The sequence below is a fragment of the Ornithodoros turicata genome, chromosome 1 (genome assembly GCF_037126465.1).
Source record: "Ornithodoros turicata isolate Travis chromosome 1, ASM3712646v1, whole genome shotgun sequence".
Classification (NCBI taxonomy): domain Eukaryota; kingdom Metazoa; phylum Arthropoda; class Arachnida; order Ixodida; family Argasidae; genus Ornithodoros; species Ornithodoros turicata.
This window is the reverse complement of record NC_088201.1, coordinates 61,226,185-61,248,102: the sequence shown is the minus strand read 5'-3', so window position 1 is coordinate 61,248,102 and position 21,918 is coordinate 61,226,185. Positions and strand designations below refer to the sequence as shown.

The 21,918-nt window shown below is 44.9% G+C and overlaps 3 protein-coding genes across 9 annotated transcripts in view; 1 reads left to right on the top strand and 2 right to left on the bottom strand.

The window, feature by feature from the left end:
- Window positions 1–21,918, top strand: part of LOC135378289 (putative ATP-dependent RNA helicase TDRD12) — a 206,405-nt gene that overhangs the window by 38,202 nt on the left and 146,285 nt on the right. The gene's annotated exons all lie outside the window — the stretch shown is intronic.
- On the bottom strand, window positions 11,415–17,055 carry LOC135378287 (uncharacterized). 4 transcript variants are annotated; one of them, XM_064611279.1, is made up of 7 exons: window positions 16,796–17,055; window positions 15,261–15,343; window positions 14,929–14,961; window positions 14,400–14,471; window positions 12,935–12,976; window positions 12,268–12,330; window positions 11,415–11,473 (listed from the first exon to the last, which is right to left on the bottom strand). In XM_064611279.1, the coding sequence occupies exons 1-7, from the start codon at window positions 16,863–16,865 to the stop codon at window positions 11,438–11,440; spliced, it is 399 nt and encodes a 132-aa protein (XP_064467349.1). In that variant the 5' UTR covers window positions 16,866–17,055; the 3' UTR covers window positions 11,415–11,437. The 4 variants fall into 4 exon arrangements, with proteins under 4 accessions (XP_064467349.1, XP_064467348.1, XP_064467351.1 ...); XM_064611278.1 differs by having other exon boundaries at window positions 16,778–17,052; XM_064611281.1 differs by lacking the exon at window positions 14,400–14,471 and having other exon boundaries at window positions 16,778–17,055.
- Window positions 19,372–21,918, bottom strand: part of LOC135378286 (sodium-dependent low-affinity dicarboxylate transporter 1-like) — a 37,021-nt gene continuing 34,474 nt past the window's right edge. For all 4 annotated transcript variants that reach the window (XM_064611275.1, XM_064611277.1, XM_064611274.1 and 1 more), the window contains 2 exons: window positions 21,686–21,820; window positions 19,372–19,550 (listed from right to left, as the gene is read on the bottom strand). In XM_064611275.1, coding sequence (XP_064467345.1) covers window positions 19,380–19,550; window positions 21,686–21,820 — 306 coding nt within the window. In that variant the 3' untranslated portion in view covers window positions 19,372–19,379. The remainder of the gene's footprint in view (window positions 19,551–21,685; window positions 21,821–21,918) is intronic.

The window sequence follows — 21,918 nt, the reverse complement described above, 5'->3', positions numbered from 1 at the left end:
CTCCAACCTGCAAGCTGAAGCATGAGAGTTCATCAAGAGCGCCATGCACACGAAAGGCAGCAACATCGTTTAGTAAAAAATTACTGCAGAAATCGCCGTGTTGATTGTCATTGAGATGCGATAGCATTTAAGAGCTCATTGCGGGCATTCTCCGACGATGGACAGTAGAGGCCTGTCAAGACTGAAGTAGCTGACGTACTTGGCCACCACTACCTCGTCTGTGCTCTTGGCAAATACACAATCTATAACACTTTCTGGATGGGTTGTGATAATTTATTGTCACTGACTACTCGAAGCTTTCCTTCATAAAGCCCACGAACCAGCTGTTCTGGGTCATCTATTGTCGATGTTGAAGTCTCCCATGACAATCACGGGCATGTTGTGTTCCTTCAAGTTTTCTACAAAGGTGTTGTTTGCTGAGTAACTTCTTGATCTTGCCTTTAGGGGATCCCCATGTAGTGTATACCAGTACAGTGAGGGTGGGGGTTATCCACATATAGTCCACTTCTAATAACTTTGCCAATTATACAGGTGGTTGGTGTGGTACAGACAGCATCCCAATGAAGGCTACTGAGGGATGCTCATGTGTTTTCTGCAGTGGATAGTATGCAGCTACCCTATTCCCAGATCAGGAGGGACAGCACACTCCTCCCTCTCGTGTACCACCACCACATTACCCCTTATTTTCATCCTTCCCTCTATTTCCTTGCTTAGCTGCACCGAGCCCCCACCCACCAGCAGGCTGACTGCACCTCCAACAAACACCATTCCCCCGTTTCTACGACGCATACACATATGACGCACAAAAATATACAGGGTGTCCCAGCTAAATGCGAACATATTATATATATATATATATATCATGTTTTCCGAGATGAAATCAATTACAATATAGCACATGCTGAAGAGCATTCCTTAGGAGGGCACCAGCAAACTCCTAGGACAATTTCTTAATTAACTTTCAATAGTTAACTTTTTAGTTATAAAAGCTACGAAGTTGTCCCAATGAGAACATCTATTCCTTTCGGTCGCCTGATATCGTAGCCGTTTTCAGAACAAAAATCCGTTCTATAGATCGTCCGCAAAAAATTCGTGAAGGAACACCATTTTTTCTTTATTTTGTTCATTGGGCGCATCTTCGGAGATGCGTCTTTCCTTCACCCCCAATGTGAGAGGGTCGAAAGAGCACACTATCGCCTCTTGCGTCCTGGAAAACGATTAAAAGGAAACAGAAATTGACACCCAAGATAAGGGCAGTTCCAATAAAGTCACCCGATACATTGCTCCTTCACCCTCTCACATTGGGGGTGAAGGAAAGACGCGTAAGTGATACTTACGTGAATAATGAATTAGTTAATAATTAACGAATTAATTAGTGGACTAGCCATTTAAATTAGTTAACGTAGTTGTCATTCAATTCATTACTAACTGTTCATTAATTGACCTATTAATTAGTTAATTAATCAATTGAGTCCCCCTATTCCGTCACAATCCTTACAAACTATTCGCTAATTACTGAATGAATAATCACGCTACTTATAATTAAGTGGCTAATTAGGTGCCAATAAATTAAAGATGTAACTTAGTACCAGCGCACAAATATCAGTTTTGCGTAAATCTTGCGTCTTCTTTTGCTCGTGTACAATAGCCTGCATAAAGGATTTCATATCTTTTTTATAAATTTACCCGCCTGGCAAGCTCGTCGCTTTTGCTCGCTCATGTGACCAAAAATGCAACCAGCAAAAACGCTTTCTAGCTGTCTCCAGACGAAAACCCAAGCAGCACAATGTACTGAAAGTCGGGTGCAATAGGGGTGGACAGGTAGGTAGAAGGCCTTGAACAGACTCGTGAAACTAAATCATTGATATGACACATACCGTCCACCCCTATTGCACTCGACTTTCAGTACATTGTGCTGCCTGCGAAGAGACAGATAAGCGACGTCGCTACCCAAGCAGCAAAATGTACTGAAAGTCGAGTGCAGTGGGGGTGGACGGGTAGGTGGATGGCCTTGAACAGGCTCGTGAAACAAAAGTACTCTGATAAGACGAATACCGACCACCCCTATTGCACTCGACTTTCAGTACATTGTGCTGCTTGGGTATCACCTTTTGTTTTTCTCCTTGAGCTGTGCCTTTCGCAGAGCCCGAGCGCTGATAACAGCGACTGGAACAGAATATCGCAATTCATCATACCCCAATTTTTTATGCAAGCTTAACTTTCAGAAAACAGCTCGATCTCCAGGCTGTGAACACGCATCTTGTCAGTTTTGCGTTGGAATTGATGAAGTGCGCAGCGGAGTGCATTATAATGTGGTGATACGCACTGAGATAAACGTACGAAACCATTGCATTTGGTTATGATTAGAGCTCGGTATTAAACATTTACACGTCGAAACGTTTAAACGTTTTCTTAAGAAACGCGTTTTGTAACACGTTTGAACGCGTTCTGTTAGATATACTCGTTATACGTTCAACAGCACGTATACGTATTTAAACGTTTTCCCAGGATACGTTAAAAACATTGCAGAAGCAGTAACCCAGTGCAGGGGATGAAAAATTGGGACGGACGACAAGGTACTAACTAGCAACCACAGTTTACTTAGACGACAAGACACACAATGACACTAAACACAGGCACGGTTCAAACGAACCCGTCAGAAACCAGTAAAACTTGTTCGGCTGCATCGCTTAATTAACATCGATAAAATTTTTCACCTTGTCGGTTAGTGTTACAGACGTGGAGCTGACACACATTTTTCCTGCTTTCGTAATTTCAAGCGCTTCTAAATACATTAACGCCCAACCCTCTTTGATCTATGTAACACCGCAGTTTTGTTCCCCCTCCCCCAGCCACCGCGGTTAATCCAAATGCCTTCCCAGGGGAAGGTCCAGACACTTTTGCCGGCTGACGCGCTCCATTAATGTAATGTTAACACACCTTGATGTCTGGCCGATATAAACCCTCCCACATTTTAGAGGTACACAATAGTTCAATAGTTCAATAGTTTATTGAAAACATCAAAAACGTACATATAAGCAAATAAAGGACCGAGAGGGCAGGCCCAGTAAATCGGTCCTTATAAAATAATCAGTGATGCATAAAATGAACGTGTGGGGAAACATTATTACACGTAAAAATTACATTCGTCGTTACATAAGACAGCACTACATGCTACAACATATTATTATACATATTACAATGCTGCTATAAGAAGAAAAAAGGAAATAAAATAGAAAAAAGAAAACATATGTCAGTGTCAGCTAAGGATTAATACAAGGAAATGTGAACAGTAGACCGGACTAGTCTCATTGTCAGGACCCGTGACGGATGTGCTATGTGTCGCGAAAATACATTTTACAATGGCGTTTAAATAATTGGAAGCTACCTAACGAGCGTATGGAAATCGGAAGACTGTTCCAAAGGCGAGCACCGAAAGATGAAAGAGAAAAAAACCCGTAGTTAGTACGATATGTTGGACATTGAAGTGATAAGAGCTGATTTCTGAGAGGGTAAGGCGTGGCGAGATGCCGGAGCTGCATCTGATATCTAACAGAAGATCCGTAGAATGCGTCATGCATCAGTTGATAGACTTTATATCTCAGAAGATTAGATATGGTTGGAACACCTAACTCAGAAAAGGCAAAAGACACCGATTCCCTGGGACCAATGAAAAGAATAGTGCGTAAGGCCCTTTTCTGTGCCATGTACAAGGGATCAAGGTTGGAAGGATAAGTGAGACCGTAAACCTCTATGCCATAACTAATGTGTGAATGAATGAGGGCATAATACACAGTTAACAATGTATTAGAGGTCGCGAGGTGCCGAAGCTTGGATAGTGCGAACAAACCTCCCGCAATTTTAAGACGAACAAGATCAATGTGATGATGCCAACTCAAGTTTTCATGTAGAACGAGGCCCAGGAAACGAACAGAGGGAACACGAGTAAGAACGTGACTGCCTAGCGAAATTTGATTATCATCTAGGACGACGCGCTTTTCAGGGGAATGAAAGACAACGTAGCATGACTTATCGAGATTAGCAGCTAATCTGTTCGATAACAACCAGTGATGAAGTTTACCAAGAACAAGGTTCGCTTTATGGAAGAGTGAAGCAAGCGTTTCACCTTCCACAAATATGTTCGTGTCGTCAGCGTAGAGAAAGCTGGTAGTGTTTAAATAATCTGGCAGATCGTTAATGTAAACAAGAAAGAGAAAGGGGCCAAGAATGGAACCCTGTGGGACGCCTGTGGACAAGGAACCCAAACGAGATTTGGTGCCATCCTGTTGGACAAACTGTTTCCTGTTGTGCAGAAAGTCCAGAAGCAGCCTGAGTGGCGTGCCTCTCACACCATATCTATGTAATTTTTGGAAGAGTATCTCATGGGTAATTAGATCAAAGGCCTTCGTTAAGTCAATAAAAATGCCCATGGTTAAAAGCTTTGCCTCGATGTTCATTCTAATTTTTTCTGTCGCATGTGCTAGGGCTAGTACTGTTGACCTATTTTTGCGAAATCCATATTGAGAGCAGCTAAATAGATTATTTGCTTCGAAAAAACATTCAAGACGCGCCAGGATTATTTTTTCTAATACTTTGCTAATCGGCGACAGCAGTGAAATGGGCCTGTAGTTGGATGTTGCTGTGCTGTCTCCTTTTTTAAATATAGGTAGAACTTTTGCAATTTTCAGTTCTTCTGGGAAAACACCCTGTTCCAGTCACTCATTGAACAATTTCGCAAGAGGCTCAGCAAGAAGATGACAAAGTCTCTTAAGGACCTCGGGGGAAATTTCATCGTACCCAGTTGACTTCAGCGGTTTTAGCCCTTGTATAACCGAAGTAACTTCTGATATACTCGTTGGTGCCATAAAAAAGGAGGCGGGGTTGAATAAAGGAAGCGGAACACTAAGATTAGATACGTTACCCGGGCACACACGTGTAGAAACGTTGCAAAAGTAATCGTTGAATACATTGACGATATCACTTTGCGTAGTCGCAGGAGCCCCATTGTGCTTAAGTAGGCGCGCACCTTTAGTATCAACATTGTTTTTCCTACATAAAGCAGAGTTTATCGTACGCCAGAGACGCTTTGGATCACCTGCCGAGTGACTGATAGCAGATGCAAAGTGACGTTGTTTTGCAGTCTTTATTATGCTTTTAAGAACGTTGTTGTACCTAGAGTACCTTGCTCGAAGGTTACTGTTCAATGGGGACAATCTTAATTTACGGTACAGATTGTTCTTGCGCTTTATGCTTCGGAAAATTCCTTTGGTTATCCAGGGTTGTCTTATCGTTGCACGTCGACTTTGCACAACACAATAAACAGCTGCCACAGAACAATCTACATAAGTATTCACATGGTTGATTTGACACACAGTTCTTACTTCCTTATTTACATTTTTCATAATGCTAGATAAGTTCCAACCTTTCTTAAACTGCACCACTCCGAAATTGCGATTTCTTTCATTTTCGTCACTTGAACCCTCTTTCCCGAACTTAGTTAACATCCTCCCAACCACATCTTGAACAGCACACTCCGGGTATCCCGCTTGCTCTAATCTCACCAATTGGCCCAAACAGCTGTTCAACACCTTATGCACACACGACTTTTTTAATGCAGCCCCAGGAACATTTTCTGCGACCGCATTTTTTACAGATTTTGAAATGGAGGATTCAAAAGGCATTAGCGGTTTCCGGCACCTTTGTTTGTATTCCCAGCAGATGCCCCTCTCATGACACTCAATTTCAATATCTAAAGACTGAATGACACCTTTCACCAACTCCTCCAAAGTGAACATCAAACCCTTCCCCAGCTTATTAAACAATTCTAACAAAAGAGCGCCATTCACATTCTCCGTGGTCCCTATCAAAAAATCATCGCCGTACCTAAATATTTTCTTTACTCCCAATCCTTCCTTTTCAACCTCTGATAGAACTAAGCGGTCGAACTCCCAGATCAACCAGCCCGGTACCTCGCACTCTTCAGTACGTTTAAACGTTTTCGTTTGCATAAACACACAGCGGCACGTATACGTATATAAACGTTTTCGTAAGAAACTTTTATCATAAAGAAGTGAACTGCAAATTTTCGGCATGGCCGAGTGGGCTAAGGCGTCCGCTCGTTGGTGGTAACCAAGGTCGTGCTGAAGACTGGGAGGTGGTGGGTTCGAATCCTACCGCCGGCTGTGCTGTCTGAGGTTTTCCCTGGGTTTTCCGAAGACTTTCCAGACGAATGTCGGCACAGTTCCCCCTGAAGTCGGCCCAGGACGCATACTAACCCCCCTGTCCCCCACTCCTTCCTGCTATCCTCTCTCCGTCTGTCCACATCTGTACGTCGCTCATAGCCACAGTTGCTTCGCGGCGCTAACACCCAATCAATCAAAAAAAAAAAAGAACTGCAAATTTTCGGTTTTTTTTCCTTTCCTCCTCTAAAGACTACAGCTTACTTTCCTTGAAAGACAGTGCAGGGTATCGTCAAGTGGCGTCAGTCACAACGAAGGGCGCATTTTATTCCGTTTCCTTGGTGGTTAATAGACCGTTGCCACGACCCCGTTCGCCAGCGTACACCGAACTCCGCTCCGCGTTCACTCATGGCATTGGGATCGCTGACACTCCAAAAACGGAGCTTTATCTCATCAACATTGTCCGGCAGAATTACAATTCTGCGTGTTATCCTTTTCACCATCCCAATTTGTTCATAACGGGAGGTGTACGGCTGTTTGTGGGAATTCGCGTTAGTGCATGAAGCCACAAAAGTCGTGCTCGTCTTTTTTTTTTCCCACTCTCGTGCAAGAATGATATAAATCGGGACAGTGATTTCTTTTTAATGCGTAACTGGCAAATGTTCTGGTTTTAGAGTGCAGTAGGGTAATTCCATTATAAATCGACCAAGGTCCGCCGATGACATGTTTTGATTTCAGTGAAAAAAATATATGTTGGAAACGACCTCAAGTGAAGACGAAAGCAGATTCCCGGAGCTTCCTACGATCAACCAGTCCACAGATGGAGAGGGGGTAAGGTGGCGCCGTCTTCGCGACGTGATTTTTTCTCGCGACTTTGTAGCCTTACTTATGCTATTTCATTCGCGTCACAGCCCTCATCGCTAGCACACGTAAAGTCTGGGCACTCTAGTATACCTGTACGGAGTGAAAACAGTGTCACTTTAAAGGGACGCTGAAGAAAAAATGCCAAAGTCAGCAGATATGACAAAAATTGCACATTTTTTAGCGATAGCATAGCTCTTCGACGGCAGGTCAGATATACGTAAATGAAGTATGCCTTTAATGTGCAATCTTTCCTCTATCGTTCAATATATAGTAAACCATTTTAGCCCGTTTCATTGCCGAAAGAGATGCTTCAACGCTGGTTATCATCAGACGGGACGCGCGGTTTTCTGTGATAGTTCCGTCTCACCCTTGCGAATTTTCCTCCCCACCTGCCTGTGCGTAATGTTTCCCTGATTGCGCATGTGATGTTAGGGGAAGCCCTCTCTTTAGGAGCGCCTGTCCAGATTTTCTGCCCATGGCGGTAAAAATGGAGGAGCTGGGTCGTGGTCATGAACGCGGAATGGGTGAACTTTGTCATTTTATTGCGGCTTTCTCTACAGGGTAACTACACTGACGTATATTGATGACATAAAGTAAGACCAACGAAACATCACTGCGTTGAGAAACTGATCGGTGCTTCCTTTCATATTCCGGGGATGCCATCAGGGCGCTCGTCGTGGAAATAGGGCGGGTATGTCGATGGTTCATGCAGCTCTTTGCGCATAACTTGCGATCATCACCTTCATTTTGATATGTTGTCATGGGATTCAAATAAGGGCCTTCCAGACCCTCACTGGGGGGAGGGGGATCTTTCTCGAATGACGTAGAGGAGGGGGAAGGGGTACGGACATGTCTGTTCCGGATTACCTTAGGGCGAGGGAAGAGGGATAATGATCGTGATAATGAAAAATGTGCATACCACTGTCACATCTCTTCTCAGCTGTACCACCGGATGACAGCTTGCAATGACCTTCAGAGTGACGCACCACATCGATGCATGGTTCTTCCCGAGTGCATAACAAAAAGCGTGTTGCTCATGGAATAAATCATTCAATGCTCAAGAACGAGCTATTTGGGCCTTGCTATTTGCCCCAGTTTTTTTTGCAACACCCCCTTGCTTGGCATTCTGGATAAACCAACAGCACCCTACTGTCTGTTTTGGAAAGAAGTTACTGCACGAAGGCGCAGCAAGTCAGACAAATGCTATGCAAGGCCTATATTACCCACCTGTCGTAAGTGAATAAAACTGCAGCATAGAAAGCATCGTAAAGCGTCGTTGTAGGTACTATGCCGCAAGCAAGTTAACCCTACGAAAATCTTTGGTTTCGTACCTATGTCCGTCAAATACGTATCGCCGTATGTTCATGCTGCTTGTATTCGAATACTATGTTCATTAAACGCGCGTTCGGTCACTCCTGCCATTCCCTGCCTCCATGCCCCCGCCCGCAGTCAACAACCATTGAGCCCCCGTGTCCTGTTTTGACAGAACGTAGCCATTATATCGAAGAACTATGATCTGAACATTTTTGATGTAAGTATGTTATATGGGTGCGCAGCAATAATAAAAAAAGCAATTTTTAAAAACTTCCAGTGCCGAAAGGGTTAGCTGCGGGAAAGCGTGCTGTATAGCTGGTGAGAAAAAAGCCACGACCTCCTGTAGTCATGTGATACTGTGGTATCCCTTTCCGGCTGTTGAGCGGCGGTAAACACGGAAGTGACTACACGTCGGAGTGAACAGAAACTTTACTAAGGAGAATAATGTGCGTGCGCAAGCACGCGTATGCAGGTGCAGGTTTGTTTTACTCCTGCTGTCATTATCGTCAGCCCAACACGCCCCCTCGACAACGACCTACCGCAGGTCCGCATCTTTCCTTGTCGGAAGCAATAAAGTAGTTCCCGAGGTGCGTATTCCTCTCACCAATGCCTGGTGACCTGGTGTGGTACATGTGACTACTCGCGAACAGGCATTGCTGTGTCGAGAATGCTTTCTCCTTGTAACTTTCCACTGGAGCACAGCGACTACCTTGCACATACTTTCCGCCATGACCTGCCACTTTGACAGCTTTGTGTCCCTTGTCTCCAGCAACGGTGTCAAATTCAACCATCTACCCCTGAGCTACGCTGCGTTTCACCTTCTGCGTTGTTTCTGGTGATGGCCGTCTGATGAACAAAGATATCCTCGTGGGTGTCATTCCAGTGGATGAATCCATAGCCGTTCCTCATGCTGAACCACTTGACGACCCCGAGCACCCTCTTGGCGAGCAGACTTTCCGCATTGACCGATTTGCTATTGCCACTTCTCGCCCGTAGTCCACGGTGACTGGATGCTCGAGTGAGTTCCCCCATGGCACTGCCGATCACAAGCCGGTAGAGATCATCATCTAGGTAACCGGTTACTACTGACCGCCCACTGTGAGTAACTGTGCCGCGACCCCTGCAGAAGGTCAGGTTGCGTCAACTTGTTGACGGAAAGCAAACTATGCTTCCTAGAGACGGGACATACAGAACATTTCCAGTAGGAACCTTTCTGCATGCGTCCCCTGACTTGCAGTAGAGGAATCCCTCGCTTACCGCTTCGACAGATAAGCACTGACCACGGCCACGGAGAAACTTTCGATGAAAAAATTCCGGTCGTTGCACATGTGACTCGTTGCGCCTGAGTGAGTATACCATGCGGTATTTCTAGAATTAGCCCCTATAGTAGAAAAGCAACGTCAGAAGACGACCGGTCACCTGACGCAGCAACACTCGCCCTTTGCCTAGTGGACTGTTTGGGAAACGACACCTTCCCGTTTCTCCGTGCGGGACAGTTTCTCTTGACATGACCCAACTTCTTGCAATAATAACACTGCCTGTCAGCACCTGGGGCCTTCTGCGCCCCACACGCTTCGATTCGCAGCGCCGTCTCAGGATTAGGTGTTCCTACCAAGGTATCCTGCTTTCATTTGTACTCGTATGCTAGCTTGCCTTTAACGTATTCGAGCGTTAGTTCTTCATCCGGACGAGCATCAAGTGTTGTCACGAGTGCCTCGTAGGTCTCAGGAAGACCGCCAAGGAGTAATGCAGCTACCTGGAAAACCGTAGTCTCCTGTCCAATCCCTCCGAGCCGTTCCATCAGTTCCAAGGTGCGCCGGACGTAACTATGCATGTCCTCCTCTGTACGGAGACGTGACTGATACAGTTTCCTCAGTAGGTAGAGCTTGTTGCTGAGGTTTGCCCGCTCGTGTACCTTCCGTAGCGCTTCCCACATCTTTCGTGCAGTCGTACACTTGCAGAAATGGACAATCGGGCTGTCCTCGATACTCAAGAGCATAGATCGAGAAGTTACACGTCAAAAAGAACTCGTTACGAGTTAAGTTATCGTGTGAAAAATGTAACTAACGAAGTTCTTCAGCCTGAAATGTAAGTCGCAGTTACGGAGTTACTTTAAAAAAAGAACGAGTTACTTCCATGTTACTTCGGACACAAAATAGCACTACACAGGTCCAGCGCGCGTGAGCAGTTAAACCTTGAGTGCCTGCGGAGGAGTGCAACACGCTTAGATCGTTTTCGTTTATGTCCAACGATTCGAACGATTGGCATCTTACTCCCTGTGGGCGCACAATGGTTCAGCTTCATTTCAATGGCAGAGGTTCTTACTTCCTGAATAGAATACTGTCATTGACTGAATATCACGTTTTATGGCACAAGATGCCATGAAAGAACCGGAGAGACGGCAAGAAAATATGCGGACGTGAGTGAAAAGCGAATTAAAAGTAACTTGGAACTTAGCATAAGTTACATTGGCAAAGTTACCTGAAAAAAGAAACGAGTTCCTCCGAAAGTTACCACGGCGCAAAAGAACCGAGTTAAGTTACAAGTTACCAAAAAAAGGAACTTACTTACAGTAATGAGTTACTTGTAACGAGTTACCTCGAACTCTGCTCAAGAAAGATTGTACTCTGTGCCTTTTTGTCACACGCGATCCAGGACGCCGTCGGGGATTCCGGACCCGCTTCCTCCACGTACGCCCAAGTTCCTTCCCGTACCAGTAGCATCTTGACTTTGAATTTCCACGCCTTGTAGTTCGCGTCGGTAGTACTGCGGTAGTACGTGTCGTAGTACTGCGAACTCCGCCATCCTTGATCGAAGGCAGCCCGCCGTCTAGACCCAAGACCGTCCGCCCTATGCCTCCAACACCCAGTAGGCTTCTAGGCCCATAACCTGTTGAGCAGCAATAAACACCGGAAGCGACTACACGTCGAAGTGAACAGGAACTTTACTAATAAGAACAGTGTGCGTGAGCAAGCACGCGTGTGCAGGTGCAGGTTTGTTTTACTCCTGCTGTCCAACACCGGCTGGCACCGAGACGCACAAGAATAGAAAACAATATCGATTTGTTTGCAATTGTGATGTCAGTAGTAGTCGTCGATCTTCTTTCCTAGACAAGTCTGCAAAAACGAAGAGGTTTGGGTTTAGAGAGACAGTCAGCAGTTTGGTCTCTGGGTATTTCTCAATTTCGTTCGATTTCGTGCATGCTCCGGTCTAAGCTTAAAATGTGTCTGTTTCTTTCTTGTAACGAATAATCTTTTGTAAGGGCGCCGCACTCAAAACTCCTAAAGCATCATTTTATGCAGACGTAACTACATGTCAGAGTGGTGCGATGAAAGCCCCTCATCTCACGTTTTCAATCAGATTTTTTTTTCGTGATTTACCATTAAAAATTCAAAAGTTACATTGAAATTACGTGATTCCAGTGACTGATTTTGCGCGTTCTACCACATTTGAGTTGTCGTGAGAAAGATGTCGAAATTCGAAAACAGCCCAACCATCTGAGGTGAGTATTGTGGTATCGGCAAGTATAGTGGTATATAGTAGTATACAGGAGTAACTCTTACTGCCGAACCCCCGACGTAGTGCCTTATTGACGATACATACGCATGACAGTAGCCGAGACAAAAGGCAAGAACGAAAAGGGAAATAATCGGTGACATTATGTTGCAGCATATCAAACATCAAATCTACTGAGGACTGGCTTTAGCAATCCATTTTCTGACTCGTGCACCAATTTCAGGTATAACACAGCTGGCACTATAGCTGTCACTCGTTCGAGCCAAATTTGAGCCAACCAAAACTTGTACGGTTACGCAACTAGCAACCAACACCACCGGCTGTGCTCAAGAATCTAGTAGGAGGACCTAACAGAAAATCCATGTGATAACATATATACACCGCAGGTACTCACCGCATAATCATTCAGCATCGACTTGTATGCGGGGCCTATCCCAGTATTGTTGTGAATGGTGCTCTGCGACAAAATCAAAAGGTGGTGCATTCCTATTAACGTTCCATTAGTTGCCACTTTCTCAATGGTTCTGCGTTCATCGAGCGCCTCTTTCCATCCGAACCATTTGTTTTGCGGCTTTCGAGTACCATTTATACCATATGCCATGGAACTGTCATGGAAATTTCGCGCGCAGAAAAGAAAGACGAGAAAAATAAGAAACTGCCTTGGATATACTTTCACCAAGCTTGTGTATAAGATCACTTTTGTGTCCATCGTATACGGCTCCTTGAGCTACGGCGCCCCTTATGCAACGTACTATGTCTGATATCGAATACTGAAGGGTGCAACGAGAAATCGTACTGCTCTGCCTCATTCCGTCCCCATTCCAAAGCGAAATTTGCGTATCAGTAGTGAGTACACTTCGGGACGAACCTTGCATCATCAACGCAGGAGCTCGTAGCAGTATAGCATTTATATTAGAGTGTGAGGCTTTCCCTCCGTACGAAGCAACTGGCGACGACAAGACAACAGTTAGAGAGCAGACGGCAAGAAGCAGGTAGGTTTAGTGAGCAACCACTGCAACAGATAGTACAATAAGGTCGAAAGTGGAACTGTTTCAACTTACCGAAGAAACGTAATCCCGCATGCAGTGAATGTAGTCCGTGAACTATAATAATAAGAATGCATACAGTGAGTTGCATTGGGTCTTTCTACGTACGATGGAAGTCGCTCGACCAGCGGCGTAGCGAGGGTCACCCATTCCATTCCGAGGAATGGAGATTTGTGATAATTCCATTCCTTTCAATTCCTTGGAATGAAAAGGTATGGCCAATTCCCACTCCTGGAATGGCTTGGCAACCCCATTCAACTCCTCTACTTCCATCAATAAAAGAAAGGGGACCGGTAACCGTGCTGGGTAGCCCAGCAGTGCTATAGAGGAGATTGACATTACCCATCACGAAAAAAGCAAAAAGACAAGGTTATTTCGCCCTTGACCGTGTGGCACCCAGACCAGTCCATTCCAATTCCATTCCGCCTGCGAAAAAATGCCTAATTCCATTCCGTTCCTAGGACAGTTTCCGCCATTTCATTCCAATTCCATTCCGGGCTCTGATAAATTTGGAATGATTCTGGAATCATTCCAACCCCAGAGTGGCAACTTCGCAACCCTGTTAGATACACCATCTGCTCGTTGGTACAAACTCCACGATTATGGCAAAGACTGCGAGGTGGTGGGGTCGAATCCCACCGCCAACTGTGGTATTTTAGCTTTTCTTTGCAGACCTTCGAGACGTATGTTCCCTGTGAAGGGGCCCAGGAGGCACACTAACCCCCTTGTTTCATTATCCTTCCTGTTGAGCTCTAGTTACCCATAGTTACCGTGTGCGGTACAAACAAGAAATTAGACGAAAGAAAGGTGTACCCGGAATAACGTCTACTGGTTTTCTCATTCCGGTGTGCTCGTGATCGTGGATTCTGCAAACGCGCTATCGCGTTACATATGCTGAGTTAATCCGTCCAGAAATGACCCATTTCTGTTACCTAAAGAAATGTAGTTTCATGCATGAGAGCTTGTTTCAAATAAATGAAAACGCTCCCAATCGTTTCATCCTTTTAACTTTTCTCTCGTTTTCTTCTTCTTCTTCTTTTTTAGATTTGTTCTTTCTATGGTGATTTAGCTTCCTTTGTAATCTGGCCTTAGTTAGCCGAGTCTCTGGCCCTAGTCTGGACAGCTGACCAATGAAAAGAGTAAGTGGCTCACAATGTAACCCTCTGGTTCGCCAGTGGCAAAATCATTCGCGAACCGTTCACTAAACTAAAAACGATTCATTAAAACTCCCTATCGTCGGAACATGACCAGTGAATATGACGTCACAAACATCAGTAATTCGGTTACGGGCTTTCTGAAGAAGTTGAGGGGCTTCTCGAGGGCGTGCAGATCACAGGCGAGGTCTGCTACGATCAGCGGAAGAACGCTGTTACACGTGTTACACGTGTTGCACAATACACCGCAGCCACAAAGGAAAAAATTATGAAGGGGACCTTCAGTAATACTTCTATCTCAAGATCTGCGCATGAGTGCGACATACCTTTCTGGTAGCAACGCACCCAATGAAGTCATCTTCTTTTGTGCAGAACTTGTGCATGTTGCGGAAGATTGGCTGTAAAGGAGCATTTTCTTTTTGCTGCCGATATGCGAGCTGGAGAATCTCGATATGGGTCCATGTATATCGACACACATAAATTTAGCGTATCGGAAGCACGCTAAGAAATCGATACGATAAAGGAAGCTGCCTAATCCAAGCACAAGCAATCCACTAAAAAGAAGTAGCGCAGTTGGCTCTTCGTGTTTTCGAAATCCTTATGGAGAACGTCTTCCGATCTACTAAAATTCGCTATTACAGACTGCGCTTACATCAATCTAACAGAAGTGCATCGTAAGCACTTGTCGCACCTCCTCGCATCAATAATCATCGCCAGCGGATTGGTCAACATGACCTGGTGGAAGAGGATTCGCTTCGATATGTGGGTACGATGCGCTCCTGTCGCATTCAATTAAACGCGGCGTGTGTATAAGCCCTGTATTTCTGCGAAGCCGGATAAAATTCAGAAACTTACCAAATAAATGCTTTTCCACATGTCCTGTACGCCCTAGACAAAATTTATAACATGCATTTAGAATAGCGAATATGTATAAGACCCAAGGGAAACAAAAACATCTTTATGCTGTTGGCGAGTTGAAAAATACACGCTATTTCGAGCATCCCTGAAATTTCGTACGATTCATTGATTTTATGCCCTCTGAAGCAATACAGGAGTATGGTCATTTGCTGGCATACATTTATGGTCATACGATACACCGCGTGAAAGCGTGTAAACCCCGTCACTTCGGTCGACACATAGTGAGACTTTTACGAGTTATCTGGAGTGAATATAACGAAATATCTTACAAGACTGCCATCTAAACCGCCGATTTTCACGAACAGGGAGAAGAGACATCCACTTTCACTTCTGTTGATGAAAACACGAGGAGCTGTGGGGAGAGTGAAGTAAAGCACTTCGTGAAAATGGACCACACTTGCTTTTGCGGTAAGGCACTCAGATGTGCATTGCTTCATCGCTTTCTGTTATAATGTGCTTTCCTCACAGAGTACGAACGTTACCAAGTCCCATGCTGATATGAAGTGTCGATTACACTCTTCGCTATGACAGTGTGCCTCCACGCGTGAGAGGAGGTGAAGTGTAGAGAAACCACGTAAGAAAGCGTCTATGCACTCACAGGGCAGCATAAGTGGGTTTGCTCGTAGGCCTCGCTTGGAGGCGACAATGAGCTAAGCCGCACAAAATATATACAGTCGTGCCTCATTAATATGGGCCCCGTCAATATGGACAACTCGAATGGTAACGTCTGCTATGGCTCAAGCGGGACAATAGACGGCTCTTAAATTCTTTGAGGACAATGAGCAGCAGGCTCTACGCCTTGCCGACGTTTCGCTAATGCGCAACGAAGTATACCTTCAAGCGCACACTAATTCGGAAATTCTTTTCAATAAACCTTCAGCATTGTTTTTCTTATTTCCTTGGTATTCGATGATATGGGCGATTCGCTGTATGGACGACTTTGGTCAGGGATGAAAGTGTCCATATTAACGAGGAACGACTGTATATTTTTAGCGAGATTCGAAAAACGGAAATCTTACTGAAGTCCATGCTGAATGCGATAATGATTATTGTCCCCGATTCTGCCCTATGGAGTGGCTTATATGGAAATAATCTAAATCTACTCCGGAATGTTTTGGCCCCGAAGCCTTCAATTGGAATTTTAGTACAGTCGGAAGGGGGAGGGCTGTTTCTGTGCCGTCCATCTTGTCGTCGCCTGCACGCTCAGGTTTCTCAACATTGAAACTACCATGTGTACAGGACAATCCCTACAGGAATTTTCTGAATACATGCTGTAAATGAATGATGATAATAATGCACCTTTTCTGTCTTTTTTTTTTTTTTTTGGAGGGGGGGCTGTGAAAGGACGGCGAGTCAAAGGCTCGTGCTATGCGGAGCCGACACTTTCAACTGTAATTTCCACTATTAATATACGTATTTGATCCGCTCAGCTCGAGAAACAGGGCTTCACTCGTCCGGCTTCCACACAAGCACGTACGCCCCTTATTTATACTAATTAGCGCATGAGGAGCATGACTTCCATATTAACCCTGGAGAATACGCATAGACTGCAAGGTGCAACGGCAAATATTCTAACATATTTCTCTGTTTCACGGCTACAGCAGCCCTCGGAGAACAGCAGAGAGCGATTCACGCACAAGGAAAGGTCATTATGTGCATCATTCGGCGGAAACAGAAACAAAACATCAGATAACGCGAACAAGTGTACGAAAGAACGAAACAGCTATATATATCTTACATCGCTCATATACATCTCATCGCTCATATACAGCTCATATATACTTACATCGAATGCACTTCTTACTTGTTTTGAGGCCGTCCGTTGATACGCAAAGTGTAATAGCGAGCAAAACGAGCCGGGCGGCGCCGATCATCTTTGTTTTATAGGATTATGAGAACGAACGAATACCTACACAATCAGTCAACTCAAGGTAGTTATACACCACTATAAAATCGGAAGGTTTCGCCGTGCAAAAAAAGAGTAGATGCCACGTATACTAACACCTGTTGGAACTGACATGCATATAGAGTGAGCACGCGCCTGCCATTATTTTAATGACCGTTCGACGCAGTCCTTTTTTTTTAAGTCAGTGTTTGTGAGAAACACTTGCTTGAAAGGAAGACTTCAGGAAAGTTTTATTTTTCAAAATATACATAATAACGTCAACTTCGCAACATCGTTTTATGGATGTCTGCAGCGCAATTCTACAACGGTACAGGATGGCATCGCTAATAAATATTTTAAGGAATGTGCAAGCCGAGGGTGAACCCCTAAAAACCCCTATACATTTTTTTGGCAGAGAGAGGAACCCCACCCTAGGGCCGTACACTCTTAAAAATGAACTTCACCTCATAGCACGCTCCTAGCCAAACATCATCCCGAATGACAACGTTCTCGCCCCTGATTTGTTGAAAACGGGAGGAGGAGCCTATTTTGTGCCGTGCATAATGGCACAAAATAGGCTCCTCCTCCCGTTTTCAACAAATCAGGGGCGAGAACGTTGTCATTCGGGATGATGGTTGGCTAGGAGCGTGCTATGTGGTGAAGTTCATTTTTAAGAGTGTAGCGACGGGGGGGGGGGGGGGGGGCGCCGAACGGCAGGCCATGGCAGATTGTTTTCACAGTATAAAGCGGGAATGAAGAGAGTTGCATTTACGATCTCGGTAGTGCGATTGAGCGTTTTCTACGTTTACAGAGCTTCTGATGGCAGTGAGAGAGGGGGTGGGCGCTTCACGCTTACCCTGCCCCGGCCGCAAACTCGCCTCACAACAGCTCCTCCCCACCCCCTCCCCAACCTGGGACGTTGGCCAAGCCTCTCCTATGATGGCTAACCTTCCCTTTACCCCTTATCAAACAAACAAACACAAAGGACGACATGCTAAAACTCAGTAAGCAACAATGAAAGAAACATGCACAATGCCCGTTCTTTCATGAAACATAAATCTGTTTAATGTACTCTTCTCAGCATAAACGGTAAAACCCGCGTATAACGGCACACCATGTTACGATATACCTCGTGCAACGATCGTTTTTACTTTTTGAAGGATGTGTTGGCAACTGACGTGGTTACCGATGACTCCATTGAATGGGGCGCCACGAATGCCGCGGAACCGGACGAGAGACTTTATGCTCCGGTATGCTCCGGCTACCAGCTCCGGTGGCGCAGCGGTAACGCGTGCGCTTGGAGACTGGGAGGTCCGCGGTTCGAACCCGCGGGCCGGCTGTGCCGTGGTTTTTCCTGGGTTTCCCTCAGATGTGTAATAGGCGTATGCCGGCACAGTTCCCCTGAAGTCGGCCCATGGACGCAGCTATCCTCCCCCCGAGCGGATTCCGCTCGGTCTTCCACTTCACCCTTTCCTCTCCTCCTCTCCACCACCCTTCCCTTCCCGAGAAACATGCCGCCTAATCAGGCAGGCAGACCTCTCGGTTCCTCCCAACGACACTCCTCCTCCTCCTCCTCCTCAGACCTTATGGTATACACCTTGGGAGCCTCTGGTGTAGGTGACCATACGATGATGGCTATTGTTTCGAACCATCGTATCGCAATATCACAGGCAAGCAACGAGACAGAACGAAAATTAGTCGCGATGGCACTAGTTCGAGTTGGCGATAAACTTCACTGTATAATGAATGTTGTATGACGTTGCAGGCGTGGGAGAACTTGCCTCGAGTATGAGTGGATCTCTCCGTTGAGCAACTCTCGCGCACGTTTATCACATAGATATGAAAATTTGCAAAATCGAATACATGTAGGTACATACAAAACATACAAAATTAAATGATAATTAATATGAAGACCAATATAATTTTAACTATACACCCTGTCCCCCCACTCCTTCCTACTGTTCTCTATCCATCTGTCCACATCTGTACGGCGCTATAATATGGAACAAAAAATATATAATTTTACATCATTGTGCGCCAACCTTTTTGCAGTAGTTTCGCAAACCACTGACTCATCATATCATGACGCTTCCTTCTTTATTGCAATGTTGCACTAGGAAGTGTGCGAAACGAAATTCATGCGTGTACATCCCGGCAACATACCGCACCCCGATGGACGTGCGTCAGAAGCCGGATATTGAGATATCCTGGTTCGAACAGATAAAGCTCAGACTTGTATCACATTATGTTCGACATTGTACACGTTATACTTCAAAAACGACGAAGGGTTTGCTATCGATTGTATCACAATGATTGAGTGAAATCATACAGTGAAAAAAAAAAAAAAAAAGCGACACAGGCCGCAACTTGACTTTCTTTGAAATGTTCTTAAATGGAAAATGAGCACGTATAAGTCGCATGGAAGTTACTAAACAGTTTGCACACAACATTCACATCTGAAAGATCACTACCGAGGTTGTTGTAGCGTGTGCGGATTGTAGTTTTAAAATGCTTTATGGCTACTATTAAACGAGAAATGTGCTACAGATCTTTGAAGCAAGAACGAGCCTTCGTCGCTGTCGTCTTCGTTGCCGAACACCAGTATGCCTAATGTGTTGGTTGTGATGACAATGGTCAACACCACCACAATCTTCAGAACGAGTCCAGTCGCTATCTGTGCCGGAAACACATAAACAGAAAGTTAGAGACACTCTCATTTCTTTTTTTAATGCGATAGCATTATTGTGCTACCCTCTCAGGAATTTCTGTGATCTGCGCCGAAAACTCAGCTCGGACGATAGATAACGCCACGGGAATCGTGGGCGTAGAAGCGTTTATGGCAAGGTGTTTAAAGGGGCTATGAACCCTTCCAAGCTAGCCCGCCGACTGTGGTGGCTCCAAACGGCGATTTTAACTTGTTAGTTGTGACACCTTTTGTATATAGATGAATCTGATCCCCAATGACAACGTTCTTGCTCCTGATTTGTTGATAATGGGAGGTGGAGCCTATTATGTGGATCCGTTATGTACTGAATTATGGCTACAAAGTAGGCTCCGCCTCCCGTTTTCAACAAATCAGGGACGAGAACCTTGTCATTCGGGATGATGGTTGGCTAGGAGCGTGCCACGTAGTGAAGCTCATTTTTAAGAGTGTTTTATAAAGCAGAACGTTATGTGTACCTCCGCGTTGGCGTCTGATTGGGTGCTACAATTATTGAGATGACGTAACAATGTATAGAGGTATTTGTATGGCGGTGCGTCTACTCGCCCGTATCCGGAAAAAAAGTGTGTTTTTGTATCAACGCTGCACAGGTTATGAAGGAGAAGTATTGAACAATAAATTGGGTAAATAGAATTACGAAGCGTAGAACAACAATATTACACCTCTTACACCCGTAACTAAATACCTGCAGATAGGAGTTCTTACTTCCTTTAACAAATGATTAAGATAGGCTTTGATGTTGCTCGCTTAGATACTGTTCCTGTGATTTCGAATAACAGAAACGTAATGGTAGCTTTAGGAAACAGTTATGATATGTCAGATAGAATAATTTTATCGCTCGCTTTGATGTCTCTCCTCAGATTGTGAATAATGTGAATCGTATTGTACCCTAGCCACACGGCAAACTTAATGCATTAAACGGAATGGCAGTTAACCTCCTTACCAACTATAATCTCGAATCACATCATATCTCACCTGATTTGTCGAAAACAGAAGGTGTATACCTTTTTTTATGACTATTACGTAGAAGATAATTATAACAGAAAAGGCGACGCCTCCTGTTTTCAACAAACCAAGGGAGAAAACGATGTCATGTGAGATGGTGGTTGGTTAGGATGTGCAGTAACTGCCATTCCGTTTAATGCATTAAGTTTGCCGTGTGGCTAGGGTATTGGTATCCTTAACAAACGATTATGATATGTCTGGTATAATAACTATAGCCTGTCTGATTCTGTCCTTCTGATTTTGGTTGATACAAACGTAGTATCAAATTTGTAGTGCCGCCAGCAATGCACTCTTAGAAATAGCATAAGTGTCACAAAAAGGCGCATTCGAGATTATGATTGGCTAGGAGCGTGCTATGTCGTGAAGTTCATTTTTAAGAGTGTGGGGTAGGGTATCGCCCCTGGCGATGAAACCCCCACTCATCATCCTTTAAATAAAGTTGTTTGTAGCGAGTGTGTTGATTTGACAAGGTTTGATATTGCTCGCTTTGACTTGAACATCTGTGATGGACGATCCCAAGGCGACACGGCCAACAAAAATACCTTCCACTCTATATCTGTCTATTATTTGCACGGGGAAAATATTAGCGTCGTGGTCAATGCGTCGGCTCGCGGGGGGGGGGGGGTCGTCGTGGTGTTATTGTCGGTGCGGGAATCATTGCGAAATCTCTTCCTGCACCAGTGATCCCTCTACATTATCTTCCTCCCTGCCTAAGCTCCCCCTCCCTCCCTACTACTCGAGTCTCAGAGTTAAGCCCACTTTCAAATGCGAGAGAGCTATGTACTGCCACGTGTACTCTTTTGCTAAACAGTTTAATATTATTACGCTTTTCATTGGGGCGACATAATTTTGTATCTATGTACGTAATGATAGAGAACGCCATATTTCAGTCTCTATGACACACTATGCATAAGCTCAGACTTCTCATTTGCCACTCTGTATGCATGCTCTGAAGTCTACACGTTTGTTTATGATCTAATTACTGCACTTCCCCCTTTCCTGATAGCCAGATATGTAAGCCTTCTCCTCATCTTTCTCTGACCTACTCCTAAGCTCATTTCACAATAGATGCAGTGGCTTACCATGCGCGAGCAAGATATCTGTAGGGATTCCCGTAGCATTAGGAGAGGCAGAGATACAGGCATGATGACGTTTGCGGACGCTGCCACTCCAACGGGTATGACGTAAAATACAGCAGGGGTCTTTGAAGCAGAAGCCTGCGTCGTTTTCGACCATCAGTTTGTTGGGACGTTGTAGACACAATTTCGTACGGAACAGTCATACGAAAGCAAAATTTACTGACAGTCTAATGGCA